General features: G+C 49.0%; 5 protein-coding genes across 5 annotated transcripts; 1 reads left to right on the plus strand and 4 right to left on the minus strand.

The window, feature by feature from the left end:
* Positions 1-10: 10 nt before the first annotated feature.
* GGI43DRAFT_379415 (Cullin) lies at positions 11-2,622 on the minus strand (the record flags this gene model as incomplete). The annotated part of the gene is made up of 2 exons (XM_083202834.1): positions 11-188; positions 248-2,622. The coding sequence occupies 2 exons, from the start codon at positions 2,620-2,622 to the stop codon at positions 11-13; spliced, it is 2,553 nt and encodes an 850-aa protein (XP_083064863.1).
* Positions 2,623-3,573: 951 nt separating this feature from the next.
* Positions 3,574-4,474, plus strand: GGI43DRAFT_148240 (mRNA splicing protein SMD1). The gene is made up of 3 exons (XM_083199394.1): positions 3,574-3,703; positions 3,824-3,873; positions 3,957-4,474. The coding sequence occupies exons 1-3, from the start codon at positions 3,690-3,692 to the stop codon at positions 4,253-4,255; spliced, it is 363 nt and encodes a 120-aa protein (XP_083064864.1). The 5' UTR covers positions 3,574-3,689; the 3' UTR covers positions 4,256-4,474.
* Positions 4,475-5,728, minus strand: GGI43DRAFT_148241 (S-adenosylmethionine-dependent methyltransferase). Its single transcript, XM_083199395.1, has one exon. It carries the CDS (start codon positions 5,474-5,476, stop codon positions 4,694-4,696), a length of 783 nt encoding a protein of 260 aa, XP_083064865.1. The 5' UTR covers positions 5,477-5,728; the 3' UTR covers positions 4,475-4,693.
* Positions 5,729-6,482: 754 nt separating this feature from the next.
* GGI43DRAFT_148267 (uncharacterized protein) lies at positions 6,483-9,348 on the minus strand. The gene is made up of 5 exons (XM_083199396.1): positions 8,956-9,348; positions 8,140-8,794; positions 7,761-8,078; positions 7,624-7,687; positions 6,483-7,551 (listed from the first exon to the last, which is right to left on the minus strand). Exons 1-5 carry the CDS (start codon positions 9,239-9,241, stop codon positions 6,742-6,744), a joined length of 2,133 nt encoding a protein of 710 aa, XP_083064866.1. The 5' UTR covers positions 9,242-9,348; the 3' UTR covers positions 6,483-6,741.
* Positions 9,349-9,937: 589 nt separating this feature from the next.
* On the minus strand, positions 9,938-11,551 carry GGI43DRAFT_393075 (kinase-like domain-containing protein). Its single transcript, XM_083204626.1, has 3 exons — positions 11,272-11,551; positions 10,556-11,175; positions 9,938-10,479 (listed from the first exon to the last, which is right to left on the minus strand). Exons 1-3 carry the CDS (start codon positions 11,368-11,370, stop codon positions 10,086-10,088), a joined length of 1,113 nt encoding a protein of 370 aa, XP_083064867.1. The 5' UTR covers positions 11,371-11,551; the 3' UTR covers positions 9,938-10,085.
* Between the last annotated feature and the right edge of the window lie 1,178 nt (positions 11,552-12,729).

A 12,729-nucleotide genomic window follows, 5' to 3' on the forward strand; every position in this document is an offset into this window, starting at 1 on the left:
AGCCTCTCAATCAAGCCATGTAGCGGTACATCGATGGTGCTCCATCTTCATCCGGTCGCTCGAGATATTCTCGCACGATGAGATCCTCGATTCGCTTCTTGATGAGTGTTACCTCAGGCTTGAAGCGGCCTACCAGCTGAGACAGAACTTCGCTCACCAACTGCGAGTGGCTGAGTTCTTTGCGGGCCCTAGTTAAAGGTGTTAGTAGCTGATATATCATTCATCAAGGTCTAAGATCAAGACTTACTTCATGATTCTTACAATTGCCGCATCCACTATATGAGCCCGAGTTTGGTTGTTCTTCTCCTCCGTGGACTTTCGTTCCTCCTTGTCCTCAACTTTGGAAATGGCATTGATGATAGGTGCTTTGATTCTAATTGTCTTGCTTTGGAAAGAAGCATTGAACGAAAATTTATCGCTGGGCTTAATATTCTTTGTCGGCGGATCTTTGGTCAGAACGCGAGATTTCGGTGCTACAGAGATTGCCATAAGTGCTCGTGTGAGATCCGGCGTTGCAATGCTTGTTTTGGCTTGGATTTCCTCAAATGACAGGCTCTCACCGTCCTTCAAATCGTTAAACAGCATCAACACGATCATGCCAAAAGTAGGGACGTTGATCTCATAACGACGCTCTCGCGCCAATGGACCGGATTTTCCTTCAATGGCTGGGAACGTGCATTTGATATCAGCGCTGCCGGTGGTGCCAATCCATGTGAGCTTTCGACCGTTGCGATTAGTCAAATAGAACTGCTCAAAGCTAGCTTGCAACCGTTTGACTTCCTGCGGGTAGGTGCATTGCATCCTGGGCGCTTCATCAAGCTGGACGGAGCGTCCCATGACCTCTTGTGGCCAATAGTTGGTTGTGAGGACATTCACATTCAGCTCAACGGTATGGCTCTCATCTCCCAGGTTGCGTATGTGGTCGCGATATGTCGATGTTAGCTCTGCGGATGTGACGAGATCTCTAAACATTCCTTCGAATTTGCTTGTGAATTGTTGTCCCATCTCCTGTTTCATGCGTGATATGATTTGCTTCTCAACATCATGGCTTTCCGACTTGCCATGGAGAAGTCGTCGTGCGAGATGGCGTTGATAGTAAGTTTGGAAGAGATCTTTATCTTGCAAATATCGAATCAAGACGACTGCCTTTTCAAGAATGGCATCCACTTCATCTTCTGTTTTGCCCCTGATGCCCCTCTTTAGACTATCATCGATAAAGAGAGAGACGTACTCCGAGCTTCGATTAAACATGTTAATAAAATCGGAGAAGCTCTTGGTCAGCGCAGTTTGAATCACTAGGTCGTTTTGGAAACAATTGGCCAGCATATGGTCGAATTTATCCTTCAGTCGAAGCACGTCGTCGACCCATTTGATAGCTGCGGCAGTTTGTTGCGCGGCAGGATTGAGCGTCTTCACCTTGTCACCCTCGTCTTCGCCTTCGGCTTGTGTCGAAAAGTCGGTGTTCTTCAAGACACTTTCAATCTCCAATCCTAGTTCCACAACTCGCTTTTGCAATATTTCGCGAAGGGCTGTCTTCTTGTCGTCGACTCTCGAGATGAGCGAATACAAAATTCTGAGGTCATTTGTCTTGTCGTTATCAATCATCCACCTCAAGCCGCTGCCCTCCATGGCAAGGAAATCGCCCAGGTGGCCCAAGATAAGTTTCTGATCCACAACTTGCGACACCTTGGGAAGCGTCTCGAGCTCAATAGTAGTACCGCACCGATCTCCTTCCTCGATAAGCCGATTTTGAGTGTGTCGTAACCATGTGCTAGCGTCAGCTTCTCGTAGCAGCCGTTCGCACTCTCTCGAATAGAACGTTTCACTATTGCTGAGGAATCGCGGCTCGAAGATGGTGAGATAGAGCTTACTGCTCTCCGATTCATCTTCGGTTTCGTAAAGGCAGCTCAGCATGCGACTGCAGCTGCGGATGAGGGCTCGGTCAATCACATCTCCGCGTCTCTCCATGTCGATCTGATCTAGCATGACGGAAATGAGAATATCCACAATCAAGCTATCGGAATTTGCGTTAAGGCAGGAACGTAATATGTGGTCTCGAAATAATGCGATAGTCGTAGCGAAGATGGGCACTCGACGTGGCTCCTGCTGTGTGTAGCCTCGATCAAGATACATGAGGATATCTGCTGTCATATTCATGGACATGTTGTGATCTTCCCACGTATCTCTTAGGCCCTTGAGAAACTTCTCGCCCGTTTGTCTCCGCTCGTTTACAGAGGTTGACGACGAAATGTCCATACCAATGTTGATCAGACTTTTGGTGACCAAGACTTCAATCTTGGGAATGACATGCTCGGCAAACCATTGCTCCTCAAACTCCTTGACTTTATCGTACAAGACCTCACCCTTCTTCTTCAGTACAATCTTGTAGGCCGCTCGGTATAGTTCTTCGAAGGAGAGGCGACCGCAGCTTTTGTTGTGGATATCGCGCAGTGCTTCCTTGATCATGTTCCAACATGCTTCGAAATCGGATCCCTCGCCAGGTGCATTTTGCTGTGAACGACGACGATTAGCTGATCTGCGAGGTCGGGGCTTGAAGCGGAATGGGGGGGTAGGAGGCTCTGTAGCTTGTGGAGGCACCTCCGTGCTGGTGTTGGCGCCCATCGTGGCATGCTAGGCGAAGGGGGGGAATGAAGAGGGAGAAAAAGGAGGGTGATGAAGATTCGAAGAGCAGCTTTAATGAGGTCCCAAACTAGCAGGGTGAGGTGCGCTCAAGGTGCGCTGCGCAACAGGAGAGAGAGAGGAGGGTAGATGCGCCGTGAATTTGGCTTCAACTTACACGCACGATCCGACGAGGTGGGCGGATGCGACCCCGAGCCCCCGCTCCCCCTCGCCCAGAAATCATTATTGGCTCAGCTCCTCACGAAAATCCAGAGGATGCAGTCGAGAATGCAAGTTTCAACAAACGTGGACCAGCTGTCGTGGGAGCTCAGTCACCGAACAGAGAGACAAACCCCCCCAGGTGTCGCACAGATGGTGGGGGTATTGCAGAGCTAAACAGCTGGCAGCGGGCAGATCTTTGGCTGGTTGGTTTGGCTGAGGCAGAAAGCAATCGTCGAGCCGAATTCAAGGGTTCCTATGAGCCATGCGGTGCCGTCGAGCTCTGTGAATTCTCTCTATAGGGATGGACGAAACGAGCGTCTGCTGGACAAGGTGAAGAAGCTCAGAAGCTGGCTGTGACAAACCACGTCGATTGGCAATAGTAACTCCGCGCCGAAAAGAATTACCGGGGGTTCCTTCAGTGAGAGCATTGTTATCGATAAACAAATTCTGGTGCTATTTCAGTGGAGGCTCTGGCAGCTGGCGTTAAAGTACGGGGTACATCAGTGTTAAGTCCGCGACGGCTTACAAAGTGCCTGCAGCGCCAGAGATCGAAAAGTATGGAGTACATCGGTAGCTGTCAGAGCTCTTGGTAGAGCGCTTAAGTGATGCGTGTTCACGTGACAGGATAGGTACATCTCTCAGATGCAAAATCACGTGCCTGAGCTAGCTCTTCTAGCTTCACGTAATCAAGGTCCAGCTAATGATGGGTGTCTATTTTTCCGACCGACAATTGGAGACATCCGCCAGCCTTGCAATATACAGCGTGTGACGAGGCAACGCGCGCGAGGAGGCACTTCGAAACCCTTGAATCGATCCCACACCCGGCCAGAAAGGCCTCCGCCGTCATCATGAAGCTCGTCAGGTGAGTGATTATTCCCAAGCTGCGACTTTTGGCATGGATTGTCATATTATCTGCATCAACCAGCTTCCCATCTCATATTAAGCATGAGCTTCCACAGCGCTAACATTACTTGATATCTAGATTTTTGATGAAATGCTCCAACGAAACGGTGACCGTTGAGTTGAAAAATGGTACGATACAAGACTTTTCATTCTTTTTAGCATCACGCATCTTCAATCGCCGAGCAATCAGCCACTAACTCACCCCGCGTCAGGCACCATCGTCCACGGCACCATCTCTTCAGTCTCTCCCCAGATGAACGTCGCCCTTCGCACGGTTAAGATGACCGCTCGCGGACAAGACCCTCTCGCCCTTGATACCATGAACATTCGAGGCTCAACAATCCGATACTTCATCCTCCCCGACTCCCTCCCTCTCGACAACCTGTTAATCGATGACGCACCCAAGCCTAAGAACAAGGCGAGAAAGGAGACCGACCGAGGAGGACGTGGAGGCCGCGGTGGCCGTGGCAGAGGAGGTCGTGGTCGCGGCCGCGGTCGTGGACGTGGTTAAGGAGTTTAATGGCGATGATAATAATACGACAATAACGGATAGAGAAACCGAGACACTACTATTATCTTTTTATTTCTCTTGCTTTAAAGCTGGCCGGGCCGGAGCTCCATATCGGTGGGACAAAGGATCTTTTGTGAACGATACAGAAAAACAAAGGAGAAAGATATCTTTTTGAGTTCAAAGGACTGTGGAGGCGATATCGCAAATTGCGATGGAAACGGCGTTTTTTTGGATGCATTTTACACATATAAAAACTTAAAGAAATTTGCGACATATGTTCGGTAGAGGGGATGGAAGCGAGGGTGGCCGCTATGATATGCAGGCAAAGAAATATTATTCAAAAAATTGACAAGATATCCAAGTATATAAATGCTTGCCAGTCCACCTTTTACCGCGCCTTACTCCCAAGAACTAGTTATACAATATGCGTATATATCTTCAAGGCGATATGTCTCTGCATATCCGTACAATCTGCAGCTTCTCCCATCCAGCCGTCTTCCCGCTAGATCCAACTGTAACAGCTCTCCATTCAGGTCCAAAGGTCTGTATCCGGGTTTTGACTTCTTCAGGTTTGTTCTGATGGCAAAGGAGAAGGTAGGCGCATCCTCTTGGTGAGAGAATCTCTGGCAAAGCGTCAATCAGCCTATCCGTAGTCTCCATGCCATCTTTGCCTCCTGCATAAGACAGAGCAAGCAAATAAGAATCATCATCAAATGATGTCTTGGGCGGTAAATCCTCAGTGAACGTCTCTGGTCGAGAAGGCATCTCCGATGTGGGCACATACGGCGGGTTGAACACCAGTACATCCACAGAATGATTTCTTAGAGGAGCTGCCAGATCGCCCATTACAGAGCCCAGGTACAATCCATGTGGCTTCTCATTGCCGCCTGCTTCGGCAGCCGAATCAGCTTGTGCTTTTTCTACAGTCTTGATGGTGGCGCGGCAGGCAAAGGCGTTCATATCAACCCCCGCAGTGAGAATCTGATTTGTGCCGAAGAGAGTCTTTGCATGGGCGGTAATGAAGGCCAGGACAACGCCAGACCCTGTTCCAAGCTCGACTACGAATGGGATGCCCTTTGGTGAAGCATCGGATGAGAAGGTCTCATGCAAGTATTGCGTCTCGGAATCAGATGAGAGGGTGTCGAGGAGGAGGAATGAGTCTTCGGCGGGCTCGTAGACACGCTCGTAGGGGACGTGAGAGGTATTTGGCGTTGGAAGCATGTTGTCCTTATCTTATTTTGAGGATTGAAATTTGAAGTCCAAGTGTTGCGAGATGAGGTGTAATGAAGGCTTCATCGAGAAGATTTTTTTGTAAGTTAATTGATACTGAATGGCACTTGGTGGGGCCACGTGATGTCATGAGAGATGAGATGAATATTTACGACATTTGAAAATTTATCTAGTTTGTATTTTTAGATGCTTATGAAGTTTTTATTGGATTTCTCAAATGCAAAGTTTCAAGATTTTGCTTTTCTCTTGTGAACGTCCTGTTGCTCTGTTGTAGGAAGATCGCAGCAAAGACCCCACGCTGCCGTACTAAAACGCCACCTCCAAAGTGAACCATATATCAGCTCCCAACGACACTTAAATCCAAAAACCGCCTTTTCAATAAGAAAAAAGTATCAAGAAAAAATCAATCCATCTTTCATAATATCACACACCCTCTCGTCTCTCCCATTCTCATTTCAATAGCCCAATCCCCTCCCTCCGGATCCAACCCCCAGTGAATTCCCCAGCCCATTTTCTCCACCATTCTTACCACCCGTCGATCATACATTCCGCCCAAATCGCACTTTGGACACGCTCTGCTTTTCGTCTTGTAAAACTTTGGAGTCTTCTTGATACCGTTGCCGCTTCCGCCGCAGAAGCTGGCGCAGGTAGAAAAATCCATGTATGGACCGCAGGGTGTGGTGATGACGGCCCAGATGTGGTTGCAGCTTTTTTGCTTGAAGAAAGTGACGTTGCACATGTTTATCTCTCTGATGCTGAATAAGATGCAGTATATGATATTTTGGTCAATGTTTATTAGGTTCAATTCTCTGAGATTCGCAGCTAAAAGGCTTGGAGCTGATGCTTAAATCAGAAGCGCTTGACAATACCAAAGCACAATGGAAAGCACGATGGAAACTAGAAAAGAGTTCAGCTATTCTCTTTTTCAGCTATAAGAGCTATGAGAAAATGAAAACCAAGAGGACAAAACGGACCGTATGCAGCTGGCAGTGAATCAGCCCAAGCCAAAACTTACATCCACTCACAGCACATACAAGTGACAAACGAATTACTGAAAAGAAAGAGAGATGTGCAAATGATTCAATTCAACTATCTTCTAGTACGCCTGTATTTTTCTATCAACGCTCCGATATTCAATGCAAAACATAGAGAAGAGAAAAGAGAAGCTGACATGCGGGTGTGATGTCCACCCAGACATAAACATAAAACTCGCTATTTAAATGCTTCAACAAATTTCCAACAAATTCCATCCTTCTTCAATAGTTCGTTTCCTGTCCTCTGAAAGATGACTCCAGAGTGGTACCATCTCCCGGAGGCAGCGTATCGCTCTCATCAACGTCACTCTGCGGCGTGACAAGCCTCGAGAGCATATCTTCCATCCGCGCCATAGCCTTCTCCATCGCCGCCAATCTATTCGCCATCTCTGCATAATCCTCGCCTGATTCTGTGAGCGAGCTCCGCAGCTTCGGTGGAAGCTCAAACATAGAATCTCGGCGCGAAGCTTTTTTCACGGTGTCATGCGATTCTTGCCGCGTATACTGTCTCCGGATGAGATGGTGCGTCAGGTCATCGTCCACAGCAATGTCATCGTGCACATCGTCCGGAGGCGGGACATCGAACACGGCTCGGATGTACTGGTACGCTGAGAGCTGCCATTTCTGCCAAAACCATTTCCGGGCCAGCGAGCCAACTCCTTCAATCTCGTTTGTTGGCCAAAGCAAACGACGCTCGGCGACGGCAATGAACAGAAGCAAGGGAAGATTGACTAGCCGAACGGTGGCGACGTGGATTTTGTGAAACCAGCGAGGGGTTAAGAAAAACTTTAGCGGTAGAAGAAGGAAGACGGCGAGAAGGTTGAAGGGAGGCTGGTAAGCAAAGACGGCATCTGCTTTGACGCCTTCGAGAGTGAGAACGGCCTTTCGGAAGTGTATTTCGGCGGTTGCGTTGCTCGAGATGTTGCTAAACGTATTGGATAACATGGAGACGAGAATGGTGAGGAAGAGTGTGTTGCCTAGGAAAGCAAATGAGATCATGACGATGGGTCCCAGCAACCAGTGGAATTCCACCTATAATAGCCATCGTTGCGTCAGCGAACATAGCCTCAAAAGGGGTCATCATTCACTAGGATAAACGCTTACCGATCGGTGAATGCCAGTACCGTCAAGCCCAAACCAGATGTATATCATCCACTTCGAAATTGTACTAGACAAAGCAAATATGATATCAGCAACAGGACTCTAGCATACGAAAGGAAGGAGAGTAGCTAGAAACTTACAGCAGAGGATGAGCTCCTTGTCCTAGCCACAGCAAAGACAGCAAAAAGCCAAAGAAGCACCACGCCGAAAGCGCAGTCAACAAGAAGAAATCCGCCATCATAGATCTCAGTGACAGGAACACCAGGTTATCAGACAGCCAGACAAAGGCCAGGCGAGGAACCAGCACAGGCGCCGCCAGTGCCAAGACGTCAAAGGCCTGCTCAGTGGGGCCTGGTGAGCCTGTTCTCAATCCATGGATACGAAGACCGCTGGAGATGACAAAGAGAAAGATGAAAGTGACATCGAGGAAGGACCATAGATTTTGCGTATACACATTCCTATATTGAATATGTCAGCTCTGTTGTCATAATGCCGCTCGAGGAGAAAGAGAAAACTCACCATCCGTGTGCCAGAATCGTCGCAAATTGGTCCAAACACCAACCAAAGGCAAATATCGAAAACGCAGCCTCCAACACCGGAATATCCCCTTTCCTCCGCATACTCATGACAGAGGCATACAGCGCCAGCAGGATGGTAAACTGGATCGCCTCCAGATAATTGCGCGTCCTCGGCACAATAAGACGATACTGGTTCAGCAATGGCGATTCTCGCGGATCGTACAGCGAAATGGGCTTTAGCTTGTAGTGGTCGGGGATGATGTCCCACGACGTGGATGGCGTGTAAATCACACGGCCCTCGTAGATGGCCGCCACGACCCTCTGACACGTCGTCGAGCCGAGGAAATGCCTGCTCTCTGTCAGGATGGCGACCTCTAGCGCCGGCAGCGTCCGGTGAGACGACCACCAGGCCTTGTCTTCAGCCTCTTCTCGCACATGGCCTGGCGCGTGTTGGAAGGGCTCGAACCCAGCAACCAAGATGTGTGCTAGCAAAAGCAGCCCCTCTGCGCCGCCGTCGTGATCCTCGCCGAAACGCCGCAGGATTCGAGTGGCGATGAGTTCACATAGCGTGGCACGGGTCCAGTTGACGTTTTGGCGGTTGCTAGACCGAGATTCTTCATCTAGAAATTGGGCTCTGTTGACCAGCAAGCAGTATACTGTAAGGAAAAACAATTGTCGGTCAGCATCGTTTTCATTGTCTTAGCTCAGTAGCATCAATTGTTTCCCTCTGTGTTTTCAATTCACATAGAACAAAAGCATCAGATAATAAGTAGAGCCTTGTAAATAAGTACAAATAAGCATATATAGACAGCCTTACCGATAGAAATATCCCCCAGCTCATAAAACTTATCCACGAGCGGCCGGATGACCGTCACATTAATCTTGACATCCCTCAGCTGCTCCAGCGTCAGATAATCCTCAACCACGCTCACAATGTCGCGCCGGATGCGGTGAATGTTTGTGTACACGGGCAAATCGCTGTGAGGATCCGTCCGGCAGCTGAAGACGTGCTCGCCATTGTCCGCGCGCTCAGTCGAGAGCCTGCTGAGCAGCGGACGGCGCTCGTCAGGTTCAATCCTGAGCCGCCGCCGACGTTCTGTCATGAGATTGGCGTGTCTACGGTTGGATATATGGAGCTTTGATGCTGGGATCTGTGGGAAATGGCTGTTGCAGCGATTGTCTTGGCGATGGTGATAATGATGACGCTGGTGGCTGCTGAAAGCTACTGTTTATATAGAGCCCTGTGAGAAAAAGACTGGGGATTTCGCTGCGCTTAGTGTGCTGTCATCCACTCGAGCTTCAAGCAGCACAGCTTATATCAGAAAATGAAAAAATACGATTGAGTCAGGTATATCAAATCATAGAGAAAAGAAGAGAAAGTGCGAAAAGCAGTGAGACACACTATTCGCCCCTTTGGCGTCATTCCGCCGCACCCAATTGTGGGCGTCGACACGCGCCTGATTGGACGCGGACCCCCACGACGATGGGTGTCAAAGCGTCTAAAAAAGGGCCGGGGGGAGAGCATCGATTCGACAACCCGAGAGTCTTAGAGAGATCAGGTGCCCGATCGCATGCTGGGAAATGGATTCTGTCATGCAAGTTGGGCCCTGCTGATTATGGCGGTCCCAGTTTGGGTTTTTTGTCTTGTTTGATTTGTTTATTCCAATTCGTCTGTCAGAGTCATCCTGCTTGGTAATACACTAATACACTATCAGGATCCATTGCTGCGCATGGTTTACTTACATGCCAGCAGCAACTACACCAGAAATGCATTGCACACATACGATAGGTAGGTTTATCCACAGTTCATCTCGTCCAATCTACAGGTACTGCTGCAATGAATCTCTTTTCATCCCATCTAATATGTACTCAAGCACGACTATCGCTTGTCTTTTAAATACCAAAAGGCCTACAATAAAAACAAAATAGCACTCAAATTACCCTTCTTTATAGCTTCGCCTCCGCCGGCGCAGAGTCTCTCGCCTCTTCCGCCAACACCCACGCAAGGTCCGCCAACAGCCCCCTCGTATCGGCATGCTGCTTCGCCTTTGCACTGCTCGCCTGCCGCACCGCATATCGCGCTGCGATGCCCTGGCATACGCCCGCTAGCTTGAAGATGTTAAAGGCAGCGCCCCAGCTGAGCTCCGGCCGTGGGTCGTAGCCCGCGACCTCGGTGTACCACTGCAGGATCTGGTCAGGCTGCGGCAGGCCAGGCGTCTTGCCGGGCAGGAAGCCCGAGCTGTTGCCGGAGGCGGACGTGCCAGGAGAGCGAGCAAGGTAGTACTGCGTGATGAAGTTGCAGACATCGGAGAGGGGATGGCCTATTGTGGACATTTCCCAGCTGTAGTGATAGTTGTGTTAGCTTCAAGCTCTCCATCAAAGCAGATACGTGAATGAAATCAAGAATGGAAACTCACTCCAAGATGCCAATCACCCGAGGCTCCGTCTTGTGAAAGACCAGGTTATCAATCTTGAAATCTCCATGCACCAGCGTCGCCCTATCCTTCGGCTGCATCTTCTCATTCTTAAAGAAGCCAACCAGGTCATCAAAGTGCGGCAGCTGTCCCACAGGCTCCTTGGTCTCAATATCTACCGCCTTAGACTGGCTAATGCAAATTGTAGCCCACGTCTTCGTCTGCCTGTTATAAAACCCTGCCGCCTTGCCAAACTTGTCCAACCCAACCTTGTGCACGTCCACGGCGTGCAGTCGCGCCAGCGTCTGAATGGCCTCCTTCCACAGGGCCGTCCTCTCCTCCGCGCTGGTGATGTCGGGCATCAGGAAATCCTCAAAGATGCGCCCGTCCAAGAACTCCATGATGTAAAAGGGCGTGCCAATGACCGAGTCATCCTCGCAGAGGCAGTACGTCTTGGGTACGGCCACATCGGTCGATTCGAGGGCGTGCAGGGCGCGGTATTCGCGCTCGACTTGGTGCGCCGTCTTGGAAATGAGCTTCCCGGGGGGCTTCTTGCGCATCACATAGCGTTTGCCATCTGCGTCGGTGATCTGGTATGTTGGGTTGGATTGACCAAAGCCGAACTGTAACAGCCAGGGCCAGGTTAGCTCTGTGCTCGTTTGGTTTGCTCTCAATTTCTGACGTAAACCGTCTGCGAGTCATGTAGACGATAGACTTGCCTGCTTCAGATCAACCGGCGTCTTGATTACTGGTACATTTTCCTGAAGGAACTTCTCAAACGCCTTCTCGTCGATAGGCTGCCGCACCGCGCCCGCCATGCCTCAGTCGTCTTATCGCGTGCACTTCTACTTGGTCACCCTAATGCAAGCTATTGGGGGAGAAGCAGCAGAGACAAAGCCAGTAATGCTCTAGAAAAATAGGCTTCAATTGATGTAGATGAAACTGAACCTCGAGCTCCAAGGTCCAAGAATGGTGAAGGATGCAGCTTTTGATGTTGCATCCCCGGAATGCAGTAGCGAGGTTGGGCGGATCCGGCAACCGTCTGACGTGCCGAGGCTCGGTGCTTTAGCACCCCCGACCCCAGATTTTCAGCCACCCCGAAAGGACCTCCCCTCCCCCCCTCATTCAGTTCCATTCCCTACCCAGATCGAAACACAGCCAGGGCATGGATTTTCATTCTCTCATTGGACGGTGTGTAAGTCGTCTCTACTGCTAGCTGGGTAGATTATCAGAGTTCGCCCAATCAGGTGCAACCTAACCTTGCAACACCGAGAAGATCAAGCATTGATCTTTGAACAATACATCTGAATCCGTCGCTTATATCATACATTATTAGACTTTCATAACTTTACGACTCATACCGCGCCAATTCTCCAGCTCGGAACAGCACCTACACATTGATTAGCAGCATAATAACTTATCACAACAATATTATCACAATAACGTTATCACAATAGCATTCATTATCAGGCACTTGTCATCACAGTTCAATGCACAAAATCGCCCAATAGTAGTGTCATATAGGTTACATTGTTATATATCAAATGATATCTTCAATTGAAAAAGCTAGGAGAGCCCAAGTTATATCCGGTGACGGACAACACCCTCACCTCTATACCCGCAAGCTACAAGTTTCTTTCATCCGTCTTTCGTCAAGTGTCCAGACACTTCTGCCTTTCTGTTGTTCAAGTAAGCCAAATATCTATCTGTGTTCCACACACAGCCTAAAATCCTATTTCTTTTTTTTTGTAGTTGCTTCTTTGTTTCCCAAATTCCGTTCTTCTTTTTTTTTTTTTTGTGTGTGTGTGTGTTTTATTTTTTTCAAATGCTTTGTCGGTGATTTTATACCAGGTGTCTGCAAAAGAAGAAGAAAAGCAAGAAGAAAAGAGAAAAAAGAAGGAGAAAAAAGAAGGAGAAAAAGAAGAGAAAAAAGAAAATGCCTCAAGTGTCTCAATGCCTCAATGCTTTAATGCACCTCCATGGTAGCCAGACCAAATTCCTCCGATGCCTAAGCCCTTTCGAACCTTTCGTGGTGAGTAGAGAAAGTTATAACATATGAAAAAGTGTGTGGCAAGAAGAAAACAAAAAAAGGGGTATCCATCGTGTCGAGTCATCCATGCATTCTGCCCGCCCAACCAGTTTCCCCCCTATCAGTCGCCTAGCATCTCGTTTACTCA

This window comes from Trichoderma evansii (assembly GCF_050947405.1).
Source record: "Trichoderma evansii strain SZMC 28006 chromosome Unknown GGI43scaffold_2, whole genome shotgun sequence".
Taxonomy (NCBI): Eukaryota; Fungi; Ascomycota; class Sordariomycetes; order Hypocreales; family Hypocreaceae; genus Trichoderma; species Trichoderma evansii.